An 18,597-nucleotide genomic window follows, 5' to 3' on the forward strand; every position below is an offset into this window, starting at 1 on the left:
CCCTGCTTTAAAGTTTCAAGCATTAAAGAACTTACCAGTGGACTATAGGTGTAACTCAAATTTGTAAAGGTTATCAGCAAGTTTTAATGAAGAGCTTTTGAAATACTCAATAACGAAGTGAAAATGATATCCATGTGACTGACAATTGCACAGTATCTTAAACATAAATCTCATTGATATTATACACTTAGTAAACGAACAGTAAGGAATTTAAAGCTGCAGTGGATACCGATGAAAAAATTCAAGTTGCAAACATTGATGACACGAGAAGATATCTGCCAGTCGCTTTTCGAAACAAATCCAAGCACATCGCGTAATAAACGACCTCTCGAATACGCGCGGAGACTGAACACTCGTGTCTCCAATCGGACACGAGTGTCCATTTTCAATGAGAAAGAACGATTCAATAATTTTGTGCAAATGCATTTTCTTAGCGAAACAATCAACTTCAGCTTCAATAGGATGTTCCTGATGAGTTACTAGGTTTTAAATCCTACATATGTGAAATGTTCTTGTCCCTAGAGCCAAAATATTGTGCTATGGCCTGCGTGACATCAACCGTTAATTTTAAAACTGTTGTTCACCCAAATGTTTATGCATGCCAAAAACCAAGGAATAGTTGAATGGAATGACGTCTGAGGAGTAAATGAGGATGGAGTAAAACTTTGAAACCAAAATGTTGAGCATTTCTTTGGGTTTTTCTTGAAGAATGACTTCTTTGAACTTGTCTTGAAGAATGATCACTCCTTTCCTGTTGACTAGTGTTGGCTGCTTCCGAGGCAGTACAGCTGAAACCTTTTGCAACTGGGACGAGTAAAACATGGTTTTGCCACTCTATAAATTCAAATTGTTTAATACAATCGCTGGTCCACCAAACACATAATAGTTCGTAGTTCTGTTGATGAATGTTTTGTTTCGGGGCAAGGGCCACAGGAACAGGGGATGAACTATGATGTTTTCTGTTACGCTTAATTAATAACTCCCATTTTTAATCACACGTCAATATATATGTTCCAGGAATGGGACTTTCTTGTTGCGAGAAAACAGCGAAGAGCAATTGTGAGCCGCTGGACTTTGATTTCCTCAGACAAAACATGAAGATCTCACTTAAAGAGTTTCTAGGTCTTCCCAAGTTTGTGCAGATGTAATCGAATGATTTCCTCCGAAACTACAAGCTATTGTGCAAGTTCATTGCATGTTTGATATAGATTACGCCACAATGTCTTTCTTCAGCAAGGCTTTTTTGATAGTGGATAGACGCTCATTTAAAGTCTTGTGTTGGAGGTTCTCATCTCCTGATGCAAATAGTCTGGAACACTTTCGCACTATGCGCTCACTCACTGATGCCTCTCCAATGCGAAGCATAATTTCCAGCAGCTTCTACAGCACTGCTCCCACTTTCAACTCAAAGTAAATACGACCATAAAATATCCCTTGACACTGACATGCACTGCACTAACCGGCAGTTGGCGGAAATTCAACATCTGATGTCATCCAAACAGGGTTGCCGACACCTGTTGTTTGAATTTCACTTTTCCCTCCAGCGGTATTTTTTGGATACTTGGTAATAACTTTTTATTATTTAAAATGCTGAGAAGATACTTATTTTTATGCTTCTAATTAAATTTATATTCAAATAATTAAATTCTATTGTAATTTTGAAGCATATCTTTTCTCATAATTTGATGTCATCATTCGTTTAATGTTAGCAAAATAACCATGGACAATAGGTGATCACATTAGGTGGGCCTTAAGGAGAAGATTTCTCTTCCCTCATTTAGTTTTCTCTTCGAAACTTTTGCTTTCGCTGTTTCATTGGTAAACTTATACTATAACGCCAGTATTTGTACTCATGGAAAATGCGGCATTGAAGGTTTTAAGGGTGGACAATTCAACGTCAACAGCCTATGGAACGAAGAGAATAGACGTCCTATGATATATTTGAAAGCAAATTGTAATAGGTACAAATATTTTTGTAAGATATTTCCATAAGATGAGCATAGAAATACATCCTTAAATCTTATTCTATTGAAGGCTTTTATATTCAACAACTAACACTACTTTTAGGTAGAAGTTAAAAAATAATTCTTACGTAAAGTCATAGCGAAGAAGGATTTTAATCACACAACCTGAGACACTCTGTTCGAATTAAGAATACAGAAGCATTTGATTGAGCTTTATTGAAATCAGCAGAATACATTTTACATGAACTTTGGCATGATTGCACAGAAACCATTCATTATAAAAAATAACTTTCACTTCACAACAGTTCGTGAGTTTACAGTGAATGTAGCCATTTACAGGGGTAAACTAAAAAAATTAAATAAGTTATTCATCATTTATCATTCAAAATTTTTATGTATATCTTTAGCCTATAACGTTTAGTAAAACAACATTTATGTTAACCTTAAAACTGCAAATGGTCCTTGAAATAACATGGCTTTAAAACATGCAAATTTATGCGAGGCGTTTTCAATAGATTCATTGTAAAATATTTTGCTGATTTACAGGGTAAGGAAATTGACATAGGTAAACCTCAGAAATAATTATGAATTTCGAAAGACTATGAAGTACATTTATGTATTATTACTTTTATGTTTTGTATAAACAAAAGTATGACATTTATATATTATTTTATCATGTAAGGAAATCTTAATGTAGTTATCTGGCGAGTTTATTCTAAAGGCCTTTATAGTCTTTTAGTTATATTTTTCAGTTTTGTATTTTATTTAACTGAAAACAAAACAGTGTATTATGCCTAGAATGTTAAACATATATTAATCTACTGTTTATACTAAACAAAAAATTCCCATTTTTATTGTAGTGTGTTAGTTGTTAACTATTGAATAAAAATTTAGACGTGAAGTTCTAATAACGACGATGCTTCCCTTTTTGTTCAAGGACCAGTTGAGCTGAAAAATGTACAGTTGTACTTATTCAAATGCAATGATTATGCGGATGGTAACATAAAAAAGTTAAAATGGCTACCGAGTAATTAAAGAAGGGAAGTGTACTAACTTGAAAAACTAGCTGATATAATACAAATAATAACTTATATTTCATATGTCATTAGATAATTCATATTTTATTTTTTTTATTTACAGTCTTTTATTGTATGTACATTCAGTTCTTAAAGAATTTATTTATACAGCCAAGTTTATTACATTATTTAGATGATATCCACAAGCTTCACAGAAATAAAATGCTGAAGGTAAATTTCTCATTCCTAAAATACCTAATATAAATTTCGGGCGTTAAATTAATATAGACGTAAATTTGAATTTATCTAATCATAAACATGAATTTAAAATAAGCCTGAATAATTTTAAAAACTATATTTGTTTCCTTCTCTCAAGAAAGCTGATCTTTGGATACTTGCAAGCACATAATATACGTCACATGTACTCATTATGATATTCCTGCTAATTTGACCTCTGTTGTTTTAATTTAAGGTGATTTAATTTCACTGAGATACTTTAACATTAATTTTTTTAGTTAGCCATCTCAAAATAGGGATTCAAGAAACATAAATTTGAAAACAACGTTAATTATGTATTTAGATGTTCGAATGTAAAAACGTAGTTAATCATGTTTACAGAGTGTATTTATTAATTTGAAGAAATTACTTCATTTAAAGTTTATTAAATTACACAGAAATCTATTTCAAAATATTTCTCAAACCATACATAAGGAAGTCATTATTCACTTCCTTATGTATGTACGAATGTCATAACGAGAACCGTGTAAGATATCATTTCTTGTGTCTGGTTAGTTTGCTAATCATTTAATTAAGAGATTGTATAAAAAATCTGAATTGCATTTTAATTAAATTAGCTTTTGTTGAAATATGTAGCATAAGAATAAATTTAATTTATTAGACTTAAATGTTATTTACTGAAACATATTTATTTTTACTTACTTATTTAGTGAAATTTAATCATAAATTCAGAATGTCGAATAAAAGCAATTAGTCATGAAAGAAAGTTTTTCACCTGATGGGCATTTACGCTTTTAAGTACTTATGAGAATTAACAAATAATAATATACAGAATTTCAAAACAGAAAGCACACAAATGATCAAGAAATTCATAATAGTAAATATACAAAGAAATGAATCCAAACAATAACGTTTACATGGATTTACTAGCATGTAAAATGGATATAACGGGATTTTTTTTTAATGAAAACGTTTTGGAATACTTTTTTTTCAAATTAAAATGAGTTACAATATTTTCTGAAATAGATTTGCATTTTGTTAGAAAGATTCTTTGCTTACTACTTTGGAAGTTAAATTGCATGTAAAGCAAAACATTTACTCATCTGTTTAAAAAGCATGAATTTAGGATACTAGCCTGCTATACATAGAAGAGATGTATGTAGTAACATAATTCGAAAAATGTTGTTCGTTTTGAAGGACAAGCAGAATTAAAAGAACATAATCCTTGATGTACCGTTTTTGAGTAAAAAGCGTCTGAGCAAAAATTATTTTTTTTTTAACAAATACCAGTTGTTTACCACCCACAACAAATACAAATACCACCCACAACCATATTTATTGCCAGATTTCTCTCCTTTAGAGTCCACTATTCTCTCTGGTCAGAAAGATACTATGAGCTTAATATTTTGAGTCAATTCAAGCTGTCCAAAAGAAGGGACCGACACCGAAAGAGACATTTTACCATTGATTCTAGGAAACTCAGAAACACTTCTATATTTCAAAGCTGTCAATCCGTCGCGCAATATTAATTATCAAATTTTTGGTATGATGCAACACGTTATCGCATCACCCTCAAGTGAGTATTTTGCAATGAAAGTTATTTCGAAGATGATTGAAAAATAATTTTTTATATTTCAAATGAAACTGCTTTAAAAGCTTTCCCCAAAATTTTTTAACATAGGAGTTAACATTTACAAATGTTTTGACAGCAGAATGCATGGTAAAGAAATGTGAATGTATATTATGTATCGCGGTTATACAAAGCAAAAACAGCTATTTTACTGTGTTTATATTTACGAAATATGCTTCAAAACAATTTCATGTCCATTTGAATAATTTAATATTTTGTCTTAATTAATAATTTAATATTTTTTAATTTTAGCCGAAAGGGGCGTTAGCCCAGAAGGGCTATTAGTCTCAAAATTTTATATTTAAAGGCCATTAGCGCACCGGATCAATAAAATAAATGTACATTTCATTTTTCAGATTGTTGCCACCAAAAATTATCGTCCTATATTATATTTAAGGAAATTAAATAATGAAAAATCTGGATGAATGTATGTATTTTTCTCACATTGTGGAAAAAAAAAACAGTAACTACAGCCATCAAATTGTGAATAACATAGACCTCCATCCGAACATGGGCCCCTGGAAGCCCGACATTAGAATACAGAAACGTGTTTTAATATCTCTTTCATATTTTGTAAAACTTTAACGAATTTTTGATTAAGAAACTCAACGATTTCAAAGCGAGCTGCGGCAATGCGCTCTACGGAATAAAATATTTTTTTCTGCAGTGCCGAAGACTGTCTATCGGAAATGCTAAAGATATGCTGTTTTTAAATGTTTTTAGCCTAAACGTACATTACCCGAAATGCTCTCGAAACGTGTATGTATGTGTTTGAGCGTAATATAAAATCTGAAAGTTTTAGATTTCATTTTTTGGCTATAATTTTGTCATCCTCAGCTTCCGAATTTTCGAGAACGTTGACCTTTAAGTGAAAAATCTTTTAAACCGAGTTTTTAAAAATATTTTTATATGCTGAGAAAAAGATATATAATTTCGTTCTTTATTTATATTCACTGGTAATAGAAAAAGCAAAATACTCTTACGAAAGTGAGATAATATGTAACGCAGTATAAAACCGATTATGTGCGTAGAAGACATGGAGGCAACATAAAGTGTTGCGAAGTGTAACCTAAGCAGATTATAATAAGTAAAACCTAAGACAGTTAGGTAAGTAAAAACCCATTAAACTATGTTGACATTTGAGACTTTTGATGAGCTAGAAGTATTTAAATTGTTTTTTCATTGTCATTTTTTCTTCTAATGTAGTTGCTTCTAATGCAGTCTCACAGAATCAAGTTAGAAAACGTTTTAGCATCATTTTTATTATTTCAGCCTTGTAGACATTTCTAAATGGTTAAAAAAGGAGAGTCAAATATTAGTTACGTATTAGTAATGCAGAAATGAAACAAAAATCCAATGATAAAAATTAACCTTATGTTATATTCTTGTTAAATTTTAATGCCTACAATCAAAGTTTTGAGCGATTTCAACGTTATTCCATCTTCTTTGGCTGTACCGAAAAGTAATTCCCTCACACGCAGAAAAAGAATTGCGAAATACGAGCAGTTTTCCACTCCAATGACGTCCTCCATAATGAAAGAAAATTAAATGTACATGCACAATCTTATAGATAAAAAAGGAAAGTAAAATCTGAACATTAATCTACTCGTATTTATAAGTAAGAAGAAAATGCTCATTCGAATTTAAATTGCTGTTTCATTTTCTTCTATTATAAAACGATGTCATTCTACTCATGCATGTTAGAATAGATAGATTAAGCACGCCATCACAATATTGAAGCCAAGGAAATGTTACCAATATGACGTCCAGACTTATCAAGATACATGAACATGACGTCCAGACTTATCGTGTTCATGTACCCTGATTTCATTAAATTTGAAAACGTTATTTTCAATCCATGTAATTTTTCTATATAATAAGTAGAAAATCTTTTATATTAAATATTAAAATTAGAACCGGAGACTTATAAACGTTCAATTATGAGTTCTTAACATGTAAACGAACGCCAATTAGAATGTACGTCACCCAGTAGTCCGTTTAAGGCACCGGCAATGATAAATGGTGACGTCACACCGCGACGTTTCATGGTTTCGTTTTCATTCCACAAGATATACGGAGAAGGCTTTTTCTATGTATTCTAACCTCCAAGGTTCTAGTGGCAACTGCTCGAAATTTATATTTTCTTACACTTACACATATGTTGGAAGGAGGTTTAACTGATCAACAATTAAAGAAGGCAAAAGGGCAATGAAATATAAACTGCTAAATGCATTACTGCTCAAGCTAATTTTGACGCTCAATTTTCTTTGTTTTATTTTGTTCATTCTATCGATTTAGCGTGGTTTATAAACTTTAAACTCATGAAATAAATTACGATGCTTATATGAGAAATTAAAAAATAAAAAAGCATGAAAATTAGTTTTTTTTTTTTTTTTTTTTTTTTAGGAAAGACCTTATGTGACCAATATGAAGTACATTATATACGATAAATCTTATGTGACCAATATACAGTATAATATTTATGAAGCTAAAAATTATAAACAAAATAACATATAAATTTAATATAAGAGTAAAATAGATTTAATTAACTTGACAGAAATACAAGTTTTTTTAAATGTTCTTAAAATTTCGTATGACAAATCATGTTCATTATACTGTGCTCATAAAATAATACATTTATGGTAAGGGAGGCAAACGTCAACATGTTTTATTTAACCACAAACTGTAGCTTGTCTAAGCATTGCAAATATTGTGAATGAAAATAAAATTCTTCACAATTAGAGAAATTGAAAGAATACATTTAACATGCAGATATTTTATTTATGAGAATAAAAAACACATACATTAGATGAATACCATAATTATATATAATGTACAATATATACAAGATTATATTTTGATAAACTAAATTATCCCAGCTTTGATGCAAAGCTGCCTTTTCTGATTTTATAAAAACAAATGGAATTCTACATTTCTGTTCAATGAATCAATTTTGGATTCTTATGCACATTAGGCATTTCCCATATAATATGTTTCTTCTGCAAAATTTCGCTCTAATATAATTCATGAACTAAGCTGCTAAGTATAAATGCAATTTTTTTGAGAAAATAATAATAGTAAAATCAAGGAAAGGAAAAATGTGTGTATTATTTAATTTTAATACAATAGACCAATTAATATTTTAAATAAACATATTTCTAATAGTTATAAAGGACAATTGTGGAATGCTCTTGATTTTTGTAATCTAATCCTCTATTCTGCATTGCATTTTTTTGGAAAACAAAAAATAAATAAAATGACATTTTTTAGAATCTTATTAACCTTGTGATATGGGATTGCCTAAATATTAAGAAATCTTTCTATAAAAAAGTTTAATAATCAAGTATATTTATTTGAACAAATAACTAGCGTATGCTAAATAATCCACCTTTCAAAAACTGGAATGCTTGATGCATCATCATAAACTCAGTTTATCAGAGATTTTACTAATGAGAACATATGAAAGTGACAGACAAAAATAACCCTATTCCTTAACAAATCACCATAAAAAATCTAATTTCATTAGATGCAGGATATAATTAAATCCTAATATGTAGAATTTCTACAATTTCACGAATTTTTAAGTCTCAGAGATCTTAACAATAGCATTTTCGATCAAGCTTAATTCGCTTTTACAGACGTAATTAGTAACGGTATAAATTTATATAAAATTTAAAGTATCAATAGTTTTTCTCTTTTCACGGCATTCTTTTTTAAATTGGAAGACTTCCTTACGTTATGCCTTTAAATTCTGGAAATCATATAAATCTACCAAATGCTAAAACGTGTTCTCAAATTGAATTTGAGTATAGAACATTTTTGCAATAAAAGAACACCTAAGTAAAATTTTATTTGATTTTAGAGTTACATAATTGAGATTTTTATAAAAGTTCTAAACTGTTTTTTTTTATTTCGGTCAGCTGTAAATGTTTTATAAGTTCATCTTTAAGGTGAAAATACTGCCCCAAAAGTTTCATCTCTATAGTACTTAGCGTTGTATTACTTTTCAAACTGTTGCCCCTAAGTATTATCGCCTTGTATTTGATTTAAAAAAAATAAATAATGAAAAATCTGCCTTTATGTATTTTTCTCTCACTGTGAAAAAATAATGCTACCTAGAGCCATCAAATTTTGAATAACGTAGCTCTCCGCCCGAATATGAGCAACTGGAAACCGAAATTTGGAATTTATTTTATTGTCTATTTCATATTTTATAAAACTTTCATATTTTATAACTGATTTTTTATTATCAAACGCATCGATTTGAAAGCGGGATGTGACAACTCTGTACGGAACAAAACATTTTTCTATGCAGTTGCCAAGACTATATGTCGAATACTCTAAAGATGTGCTGCTTTCAAATATTTTGTAATTTTGCTGTTGAATTGAATTTTATATGGCATATGTGCAAAGAACGTTATATTTAATCAATAAAGTTTGATAAAAAAATGTTTTGTCAAGCCATCTTGCTAAGAAAATTGAACATAGAGGAAACCGAGGAAAGTCTAGGGAAAAAGTACACCAACACTCAACACTATATCTGCAATTGTAAACACATGCTTTTATGCAGATTTTTAAGTTTTTTTTTAAAATTTTGTTGTTGAACTGTATATTGCGTTAAGTGCAAAGATAATGATGCTTTATAATAAAGCTAAAAAGACAGAAAAAAATGGATTGCGTATGTATGGAGTGAATGCAATTGCAGACTAGTAAACTTCAAGTTGAGCGTGAACGTAAAATACGTTAGGTGACCTTTAAAATCTTAATCCCTTCAGAATTTTTTTAAAAACTAATTCCTATCTAATTTATTTTCAGAACATCTTGATTTGACTAGCTTTAGAAGCAAGCCAAAATAAAGAAAATCCTTACGTAAATAGAAATGTCTTACAATATGCGAATCACAAAAGAAGTTGGGATAAAATTAATCACCGGAGAGTGTTGCAAATGCGTCACCTAAGGCCCATTTTCTATAAAATGGCAAACTCAAAATGGTAAGCAGATAGCACGTTAGGTTTGGTTATTGCAACAAGCATTCTCCAACACGATAGCAATTTAAAGAATCGAAATGTGATTTCTAGATGTATTTTATCCCACCTCGAACGCTCTACAGAAAAAATAGGAGCAGGAAGCATTTATAACGATCCAGAGGAATACAAATTTCACAAGCGCTGGTAGTAGCGAGTTTTTCAGCATTCGGCAAACGTGATTGCTTTGGAGAATTTGAAATCGAAAGAATTCAGAGGAAATGTTTCCTGAAATAATAATCTACTGCTTGAAATGTTTTTTTGCTGCTGTGTATTGGATGATACGTAATCGGAAATACCGAAATACAGAATTAATGTTCTTCACGAAATCATGAATATTTGACGTACTTAAATATAAAATTTTAAAACACTGTTATTAAAATAATAATCTAAAGTAATTTCTCATTTTCGTTATATACAAGTAGTAAGTATTCATGCTTCAATTTTCAACGTTACGCTGTGTTGTAAAGCAAATTTAGAGAAATACTGAATTAGAAATGTTAATTGAATTATAAAATGAATTAAAAATACTGTAAACGTAAATTAAATTAAAAATTTATTTAGAGAAATTAAGGTGTGTGTCCTATTAAACAGCTGCCTGCTAAAAGACTTAGAAGCTCAATAAATTACCTTTTAAAACTGCGGGCCCACCAGCGGCCGAGCGGTAAAGTCGCTGAACACTGGTAGTTCGGTCCGAGGTTCGAATCCCGCGAACGGGCTGGCTGCATGGGCGTTTTTCGTGGTTTTCCCCATGTGTAACGTGTATACGAGCCAGTTTCCCTTAGAAAGTCCTCCACGAAAGCACCCCTCCTCTTAGGCAGATAGCCCTCGTGTGCTTTGCCATAATTCAATACACACACACATTTAAAACTGCGATAAAAATATATTCATTCCTAAGGTTTTAAATATTTAATAATTAATAATATTATTGGCAGAATTTGAGAAATTAATTTGATATAAAACTTGTATAAATGCTTAATTGAAAACCGTAGTGTATTTAAACAGAAATATTTTTATTCATTTATCATTTAGGAAAGAATAAGACAATTAGTCCATAATGTTTATTAGTATATTTCACGTTAATAAGTTTTAATAGCTTCATTAGGCTAATCAATTTTGCTCGTCGGTAACTGCTGATTTTACTAACTACCAACATAAGCTAGCTGTTAAAGAATCGAGTAAAGGAGACTAAAGAAATTCAGAGATTTTTCATTTTATTGGTACCCTTGCCTTCTGACAACTCTCTCCATCGCCAGGTAGAAAAATTAATGTGAAAGAAGTAAGATCTGTCTTGCGAAACAGGTCCAGCCGTACAATTTAATGATTTCGGTTTCACCTTCAGTTTGTCTTTTGACGAGTTTCTCGAGCCGTTCCATTTTAATCATTGCTACCTTAATTAGAGTTTGGTTACGCCAATATGCGAGGAATTCTTCATTTAATTATTTATTGCTTGTTAAAATCACTCTAAGAAAATTATTACAATATACTATTTTTATATTATTTTCAGGTCAAATTGTCAAAATACGTTTAGCGAGTTTTAAACAAGCTGCAATTATTTTCATTAACAGGCATGAGGTATCTATTGGCTTTATAAAATTAGCATATTTCCCACATATATGGTGTCAATAAGGGCTTTATGATAAAAAAACACGTTTAATGCTAAAAACACTACAAATTTTCTACATTCAGAAAAACGCGAGGTTTTATGGAGCGTATTAAATCGCTATAGAATATAAAAACCAAAAAGAAGAACTGTTATCTTTAAAAGTATAGTCATAGGTGATAAATCTAATTCACCTCTAGCTTTCCTCGTTTGCTCTGATTGATTCTGAAGTTCATGCTCTATGTAAATACTGTAGTAGTTCAAATAGCACTCATTTTATTTTAATTTGGTTTGCGTTTAAATGTTATAAATGAAGGTTTCGAATTTGTATCATCTTCTTTACTCTGATGTCGAGTAATTATCTTCGAAGCCTTGAGCATTTAAAATATGTTTACCAAATACATTTTAATGCCTCTTAAAGATTCCTTTTAATTCACTCTTTCATCTGCTTGCGTTTGATACGCAATATAAAAGACTTCTTCTAATTGCCACAGCATTTATAATATACAGTTGGAATTTCCATAAAATAAAGTAAATCATATATTTCGGAGCGGAAATGGTCTTTCAAAACTCGAAAGGCAGTACCTCAAATAAAGGTGTTGGTGTTGGTGTATTTAATTATGGCAAAGCACACTAGGGCTATCTGCCTAAGGGGAGGGATGCCTTTCGTGGAGGACTTTCTAAGGGAAACTGGCTCGTATACACGTTACACATGGGGAAAACCACGAAAACGCCCATGCAGCCAGCCCGTTCGCGGGATTCGAACCTCGGACCGAACTACCAGTGTTCAGCGTCTTTACCGCTCGGCCGCTGGTGGGCCGTACCTCAAATAAAAGTAGAAAAAAAAAAAATATGTATACTAGAGCAGATTATAAATAATTATTAGATTAGAATAATTATTTAAATAAAAGTATACAAATGTTATTTACCTAGGTCTTCTGCAAAAAATAAATTAAATAAAATTTCTTCTTGCTATTTATTACTTATGATGTAAAATAGATATAAAAAAGACAAAATTACCTACTTATCTCGCTGTATAATATGAAATATACTCATTACTCGAAATTTAAACTGATTGTGGAAGTATTAAGATTGAACCGTGAAACAGAACCTTGCTATCTATCAGAACAAGAGTTTAAAATGAAAATATTTAGCTTTATTACTTAATTTTAATCAAAGAGGATAAATATTAAATGTTTATACTTTTTTCGTATTATAATAAAGTAGGAATTAACTAAAACTACCAAAGGAATCTGAATTCAAATTTCAATCTGCGGTTTTCCATTTATAAAATCATTTTTTCGAATTTATGTTGATTGTATTAAAAATTCTTAGATCGCATATTTAATCTTCCATACGCTGCTTAAACCTCAAAGCGTTGTACGTGTTAATAAATGTAAAATGAAGAAAATATAAAACAAAATTTTATCTTTAATTTTCAATACTCCGTTAAGTCTCCTCTTTAGTCTGGTTATCTCGTTTTTCTATTCGAAAATAGTAACCTGCTTATAATAAAGCTTCCAAAACTGCGTCATTTCAAAATTAAACGCTGTCCTAAAATTCTTATATAATGTTCATATTGCATGGACTCATATGCGTTTGGCCAAACAGAGTTCAGTTCTTCAAACTAACACCTTATTCAACCAACGGAAATCAAGCAGAGCTGTAACTTTACTAACATACGTATTATAATTTGCATATTCTTCTCAGTTTGTCTGTCCTACTGATAAGTAGTTCACAGCTTTTCTTTCTTAAATCAAATATATCGTTATAAATCGTGAAAAATGCAGTCGTGATTATTGAAGAATGGGCATGTGGTTTTCATTCAGTGAACTATATCGAGTAAATTTTATCGAAGAATGCTTCCTCAAGAATAATGAAATGTTCAGCCGGCCATGACTACAGATGGATATACGCTTTAGGCAGCACCTCTCATCGGGATTTACATCATCATATCAAAAGTATCTTTATATATGCATAAATGTATAAAAACGTGTAGAAGTTACAGTTTTATACATTAATTGTTAGTCAAAATTCCTCGGAAACATATTCAGCAATGTTCACCTTTGTTTTAAGATGCAACGTAGAAAATATGTTTATTTTCTCATTCTTGTAGGTATGCAGATTGAATTATGTTTCCAAATCCACTCTACAAGTATTATAGCATTGCTTATAGTTACTTCGGAGGATTATCTCATTTTTGCAGCTCATTGACTTTCACAAACATGCGATACAAAAGTATAACTGAAACAATGTAATCTTCTGCACTGAAAAATAATTAATCTCACCTAATGTTTACTTAAAATTTTATTTTTGGGAAGCGTTTACAATTTCTGGGACGTAACAATAAACTGAAAGCTCCAAAATATTTTTCTAAGAAAACATATGTGCATCACCTTAATTTCTGTATCGTAAAGTAGGACAATAAGGAAAAATATTCTGAAAAGCTCTCAAATATAAATCCATATTGTTTCGATAAAGCTTTACATGAAAATGAATTTGAGCTATCAGACACTGAAGGAAACAATAAACTGAAATTCTAAATAAAGAAAATGAAATTTTTCAGCATACCGAAACGACATTTCTCGTAAACGCAAATCTTTTCAAAAATATTGTAACAACTATTTGTAACACATGGTATTATAAGCGTGTAAAGCTTTTTATGTTGTACTTCTTTACAGAAGACTAAAAATAAACTATTAAATAATATGCATTTGAGATGCTTTCCTGTTTATTTTGTGTTCTGAATATAAAGAGTTTTAAAATTACCGAGTAAAAAAGCTCGCGCTCTAAAAACTTTAAACTGCAGTCGAACATCTCAAGGAGGATTTTGTTGTAAAATAAGTAATATCTATTGTTGAGAAATGATAAAATTAAAACTATAGTGTAAAAGGAAATTAAAAAAAAAAAAAATTCATTTCTGAAACCTAGAGACTTTATTTCTAAACTTCAATTTCGAATGTAAAATTATGTGAAAACAGAACTATTATAATATTAAAAAATATGTTGCTTTAAAATTAGAAAAGGAAATATGAGAAATAGTTCTTATCTATATGATGCTACTAATTTTTACCAAAAGATTTTATTTTTCATGCAGGCCATAGCGTACATAATAACTAATATTAGGCATTTTTCCGTCGACATACGATAACGTGCTAGAAACGTATTTTATTTTTTTTTACATTAATGATTAAATAAAATTGGTCGAAAAATTTTATTTAAATATTTTTAAATGACTACCTGTTTTGCTTAAATTCTAGTAGACAATTGTTAACGTTTCTAACAGGAGAGATAAATTAAAATTCTTTTACCCAGTATTGGATTACAAATTCTGATTTTAATTTTCAGTGACAAAAATCTCTTATTAAAAACAATAACGTCTCTCCGGAACATCCATTAATTGTTTCTGAAATTAAAGTCTTTTTAAAAGTATGTAGACATTAAATGCTAATGTTTTTTAGATTTTATGGTGGGCACTGTTGACAAAATATTGATTGCATGAAGGAGTCTTTCAGAAAAAAATTACGATAATACAGCTATTGTTGTATATACTTCTAATTATAAAAAAATATATGAGAGATAAGCTCAGCCCTTTCGCTGTGGAAATTGCCCAAGTACTCGTATAACCGAAAATCTGCTAGTCTCCTGAGAGGCTTAATGTACTTCCCCCGTTCCTATTAATGGATGGTTCATCGTTTTTCCGGACTTGCTGAACATACTGTCAATCATTTTGTCGTTGCCTGCATATCTTCCTAATTTGAAAGAACCTATTTTTTTTTAGCTCCATTGCTTCTCTTCTTGTTTTCATATTTGCGATGTAATCTGAATATTATTGAGAACCGCTCCTTTGAGGGTCACCTCTGCTCAGTAGAGGAGCAGCAGTTTCCCACTCTGGGGAAGCAGCTACGGACCCACCATGAAGCTGTGGGTGGCTTGAGTAGGTCTTGGTGGTCCATTTAATATCTTCCTCACAAAGCTGTATTCGGGTACGTTGCACTGGCTCGACGATACTTATAATGGGGTTATCTTGTCGGAACAACTCGGGGTAAGTTTTACGGCCGGTGATTTGACGACTTAACGTCTTGGCATCGGATAATTTGCATGCCTATGTTATTCACAGCCGTTACTGCAAGCTGTCTAAAAGGACAAAATTGAAAAGTGTTAGGTTCAAGGGGTTTAAAGGATAGAAATCACTTCAGTTAAGTAGACAATTGTTAACTCTCTCGCAGTTTAACTTCTTAAATAGGGGAAGATTTATTTACTGCAAAAATTCGTAAATACTTTCATTTCAGAGGATTGAAAGGAATGTATCTTGAAATCGATCGATGTGAAAGACTTAATTTAAAAATTAAACGCTGAATTTAAAATTGACTCTGAATTTAAAAATTAAAATTCAGCGTTAATATTTTTTTAAATATCAAATGAAGTGTAGTAAATTATTTTAATGATATTGTTAAAGCAAAACGAAATATGAAATTGGTTAAACTACATTCTGAGTGACGTCAATGATATCTCATTTCCATTCTCACTATTATTATTTTTATAATATTCCTTATTATAAATAAAGCTTTGATTTTTTTTTTAAATTTAAACCAGCTGCTTCACATAATGTAATGTACAAAAATTAAAGCAGTAAAGGTAGTTAAGACAAAAAAGAGAAAAAAATCATTTGTAAACCAAAGGTTAGTTTATGGAACTCTATTTATTTTGAAAATAAGAATTTTTAAAATTTTGAATGATTTACAGAAATGAGCTAAACTGAAAGATATAAATTGTTAATTTTCTTTTATTAACCAGGAATAAAATCCAAGGAAATTCTCTGCTTTCCAAAACTACTTACCATAGATTTTTAAATTTTTAAATGTACGAAGAAAGTAAGCGCGGGGCATTCACACATTTTCTGCGTAATATATATTGCATATAGTAATTGACTGTAAGATCTTATCAGGGAATCAAATGAAGAATAATGATGAATTTCAAATGAAGAATAATGATGAATATCAAATTAAGACTATGATTAATCGAACATTTTTATTACATTCATTCGAAATTTGTTTAAAGTTAGGAAAACTGGTGATACTCTTTCATTGTGGAAAGCAAGACTGCGGAAATAATACAAAAATAACGAAGCTAAAACTGATGGGGTCGTACTTTACAATGCACACACGTTTGAAACATTTGCGGTGAATGACATGTGTATGAGAAAAAGGAAATATTCACAGCTGCCTGTTTGAATGCTTTGCATGCTGTTTTGAAAAAAAAAAAAAAAAAAAAAAAATTAAAGTAAGGTAAGAAAGTTAATATCGTATCAACGATAGTGATTATTTTCTATCCTCATTTTAAGCACCATTTTACAGAAAAAATGAAATTAAATTATTAAATTTTCAAATATTGATTTACCTATGTAAATTGTCTCTTCTGTTGCTGAAATTAAAACATTACATAAATTTAATCCCAAAACTAAGTGAAATAATAAAAACTCTAGTAACCGAAAAGCACGTAATTTGAAAAATAAAATGCCACAATACAATATATAAACTCACAATAGAATTCAGCCAGTGAAATAATAACGAATTGATGAGTCCAGTAAATAGGTTTAGAGTCAGTGAATGTTCAAATATTTATGACCTTAGTTTAACAATAGTGCATATAATGAGGGTAAAAAGATTTTTTATTCAAAAATAATGATAAATTAGTTAAACATGCAAAAATATGTATGCTTTCTCGAATCCTGACATTTTATGCAAGTTACATTACCATATTTCCTAATTGTGCGTTACAATTAAACCACATAATACATTTGTTGAGCGCAATGTAAATAATCAATTTTATACCTGCTAATCTTCAGTAAAATGAAAATTAATTACTTATGCGTAGAATATGATTTGATACATCATATCACTGTGTAAATATCTTCCTTTTCTTCCATCTTCAGCATCTACAATTAAAAGACAAGTTTTTAACATAAAAAAAAAAATCCATAGTTATCCAGGCAGCGAAATTTCTGTATTAGAAAAAAATACTTAAAATACAAGCAACAGAACACCAAATATGATATTAAACCATATGAGGCTTTTCACAGTCAGATGTACAGTAGGCTCAGTTCAGAAGAAAGTCTAGAGACAGAAGAATTTACAAGTATTCGTTTAGCTCCACAGACATTTCTTCCACAAACCACAGTTTGTTTTCTAAAGAGTGAAATTCTTCTAAAAACAAACTAGCTTGGAAATCCTTCACAAATCCAACCCAATATAGTTCTCGTATTTCTGTGTAATTTCCGTTGAACAAAATGGCTTCCGAACATTTCCATCTTCACGACTTCAATCCCTGTCGCTTTTAAACGGAAACAGAAATATCCTTAATAGGATTCGGTCTGCCTGAGACTTCTGAAAGACACTGGGATATATTTGTCTCTCACTTTCACACATATAGGGTAAAAATAGTTGGGTTTTCCCAAGGTTTTTTACAGCGAAGAGCATAGCATGAATATGATTAAAAGGATATTTAGAACGTCCATTGAAGTGTAGCTTCTCGTGCTTCTGTTGGTCACTGAAAAGTAAAATTTGATATTAGAATTTTTATAATTTCAGTTTCATAAATGCATGTAAATAAGCACTTAAATGAAAGTTGTATTTTATTACAAACATTAATTTGGTCCATGATGTTTCTATCGCGCCATTTTGGTGCCGGTATTGCGGTACTGGCACTTCGGTATCAAAACCTAAACGTTTATTATCTCTTTCCACTCTTCCAGCCTTTCGTCAATGTGGTTGCTCATCCTAGAATGCAAAACGAGTTCTTTATGGATGTCTGAAGATTTCGGAATGTATTGCAAGAATTAAAAAAAAAATAAAAGTTATCCGGAAATAATTACGAGGAAAGACTGTGAAGAGGTTTTTTTTTTTTTTTTATGTGTGTGTGTGTGTGTGAGAAAAAGACAAATATATAGTATAACCGATAAAAGAATTTTAAAAAACGAAATACTTTTTCTTGTCAAAAGTTGTAACCGTTCTTAGCGAGGAATTGCACAAAATGTTCTCTTGGACAAATATAGACTGATTTCGCTTTCTCTTTATGATAAAATGTGATGTACCAATAAACTCCCCATTAACAATACCCAGGA

General features: G+C 30.5%; 1 protein-coding gene across 3 annotated transcripts in view; it reads right to left on the bottom strand.

The window, feature by feature from the left end:
- Positions 1–2,159: 2,159 nt before the first annotated feature.
- LOC118192603 (synaptogenesis protein syg-2-like) overlaps positions 2,160–18,597 on the bottom strand; it is a 367,366-nt gene continuing 350,928 nt past the window's right edge. For all 3 annotated transcript variants that reach the window (XM_085827019.1, XM_085827023.1, XM_085827027.1), the window contains exon 8: positions 2,160–18,023. In XM_085827019.1, coding sequence (XP_085683145.1) covers positions 17,938–18,023 — 86 coding nt within the window. In that variant the 3' untranslated portion in view covers positions 2,160–17,937. The remainder of the gene's footprint in view (positions 18,024–18,597) is intronic.

This window comes from Stegodyphus dumicola, chromosome 1 (genome assembly GCF_044657685.1).
Source record: "Stegodyphus dumicola isolate Sdum_Otavi_A_Nest chromosome 1, ASM4465768v1".
Classification (NCBI taxonomy): Eukaryota; Metazoa; Arthropoda; class Arachnida; order Araneae; family Eresidae; genus Stegodyphus; species Stegodyphus dumicola.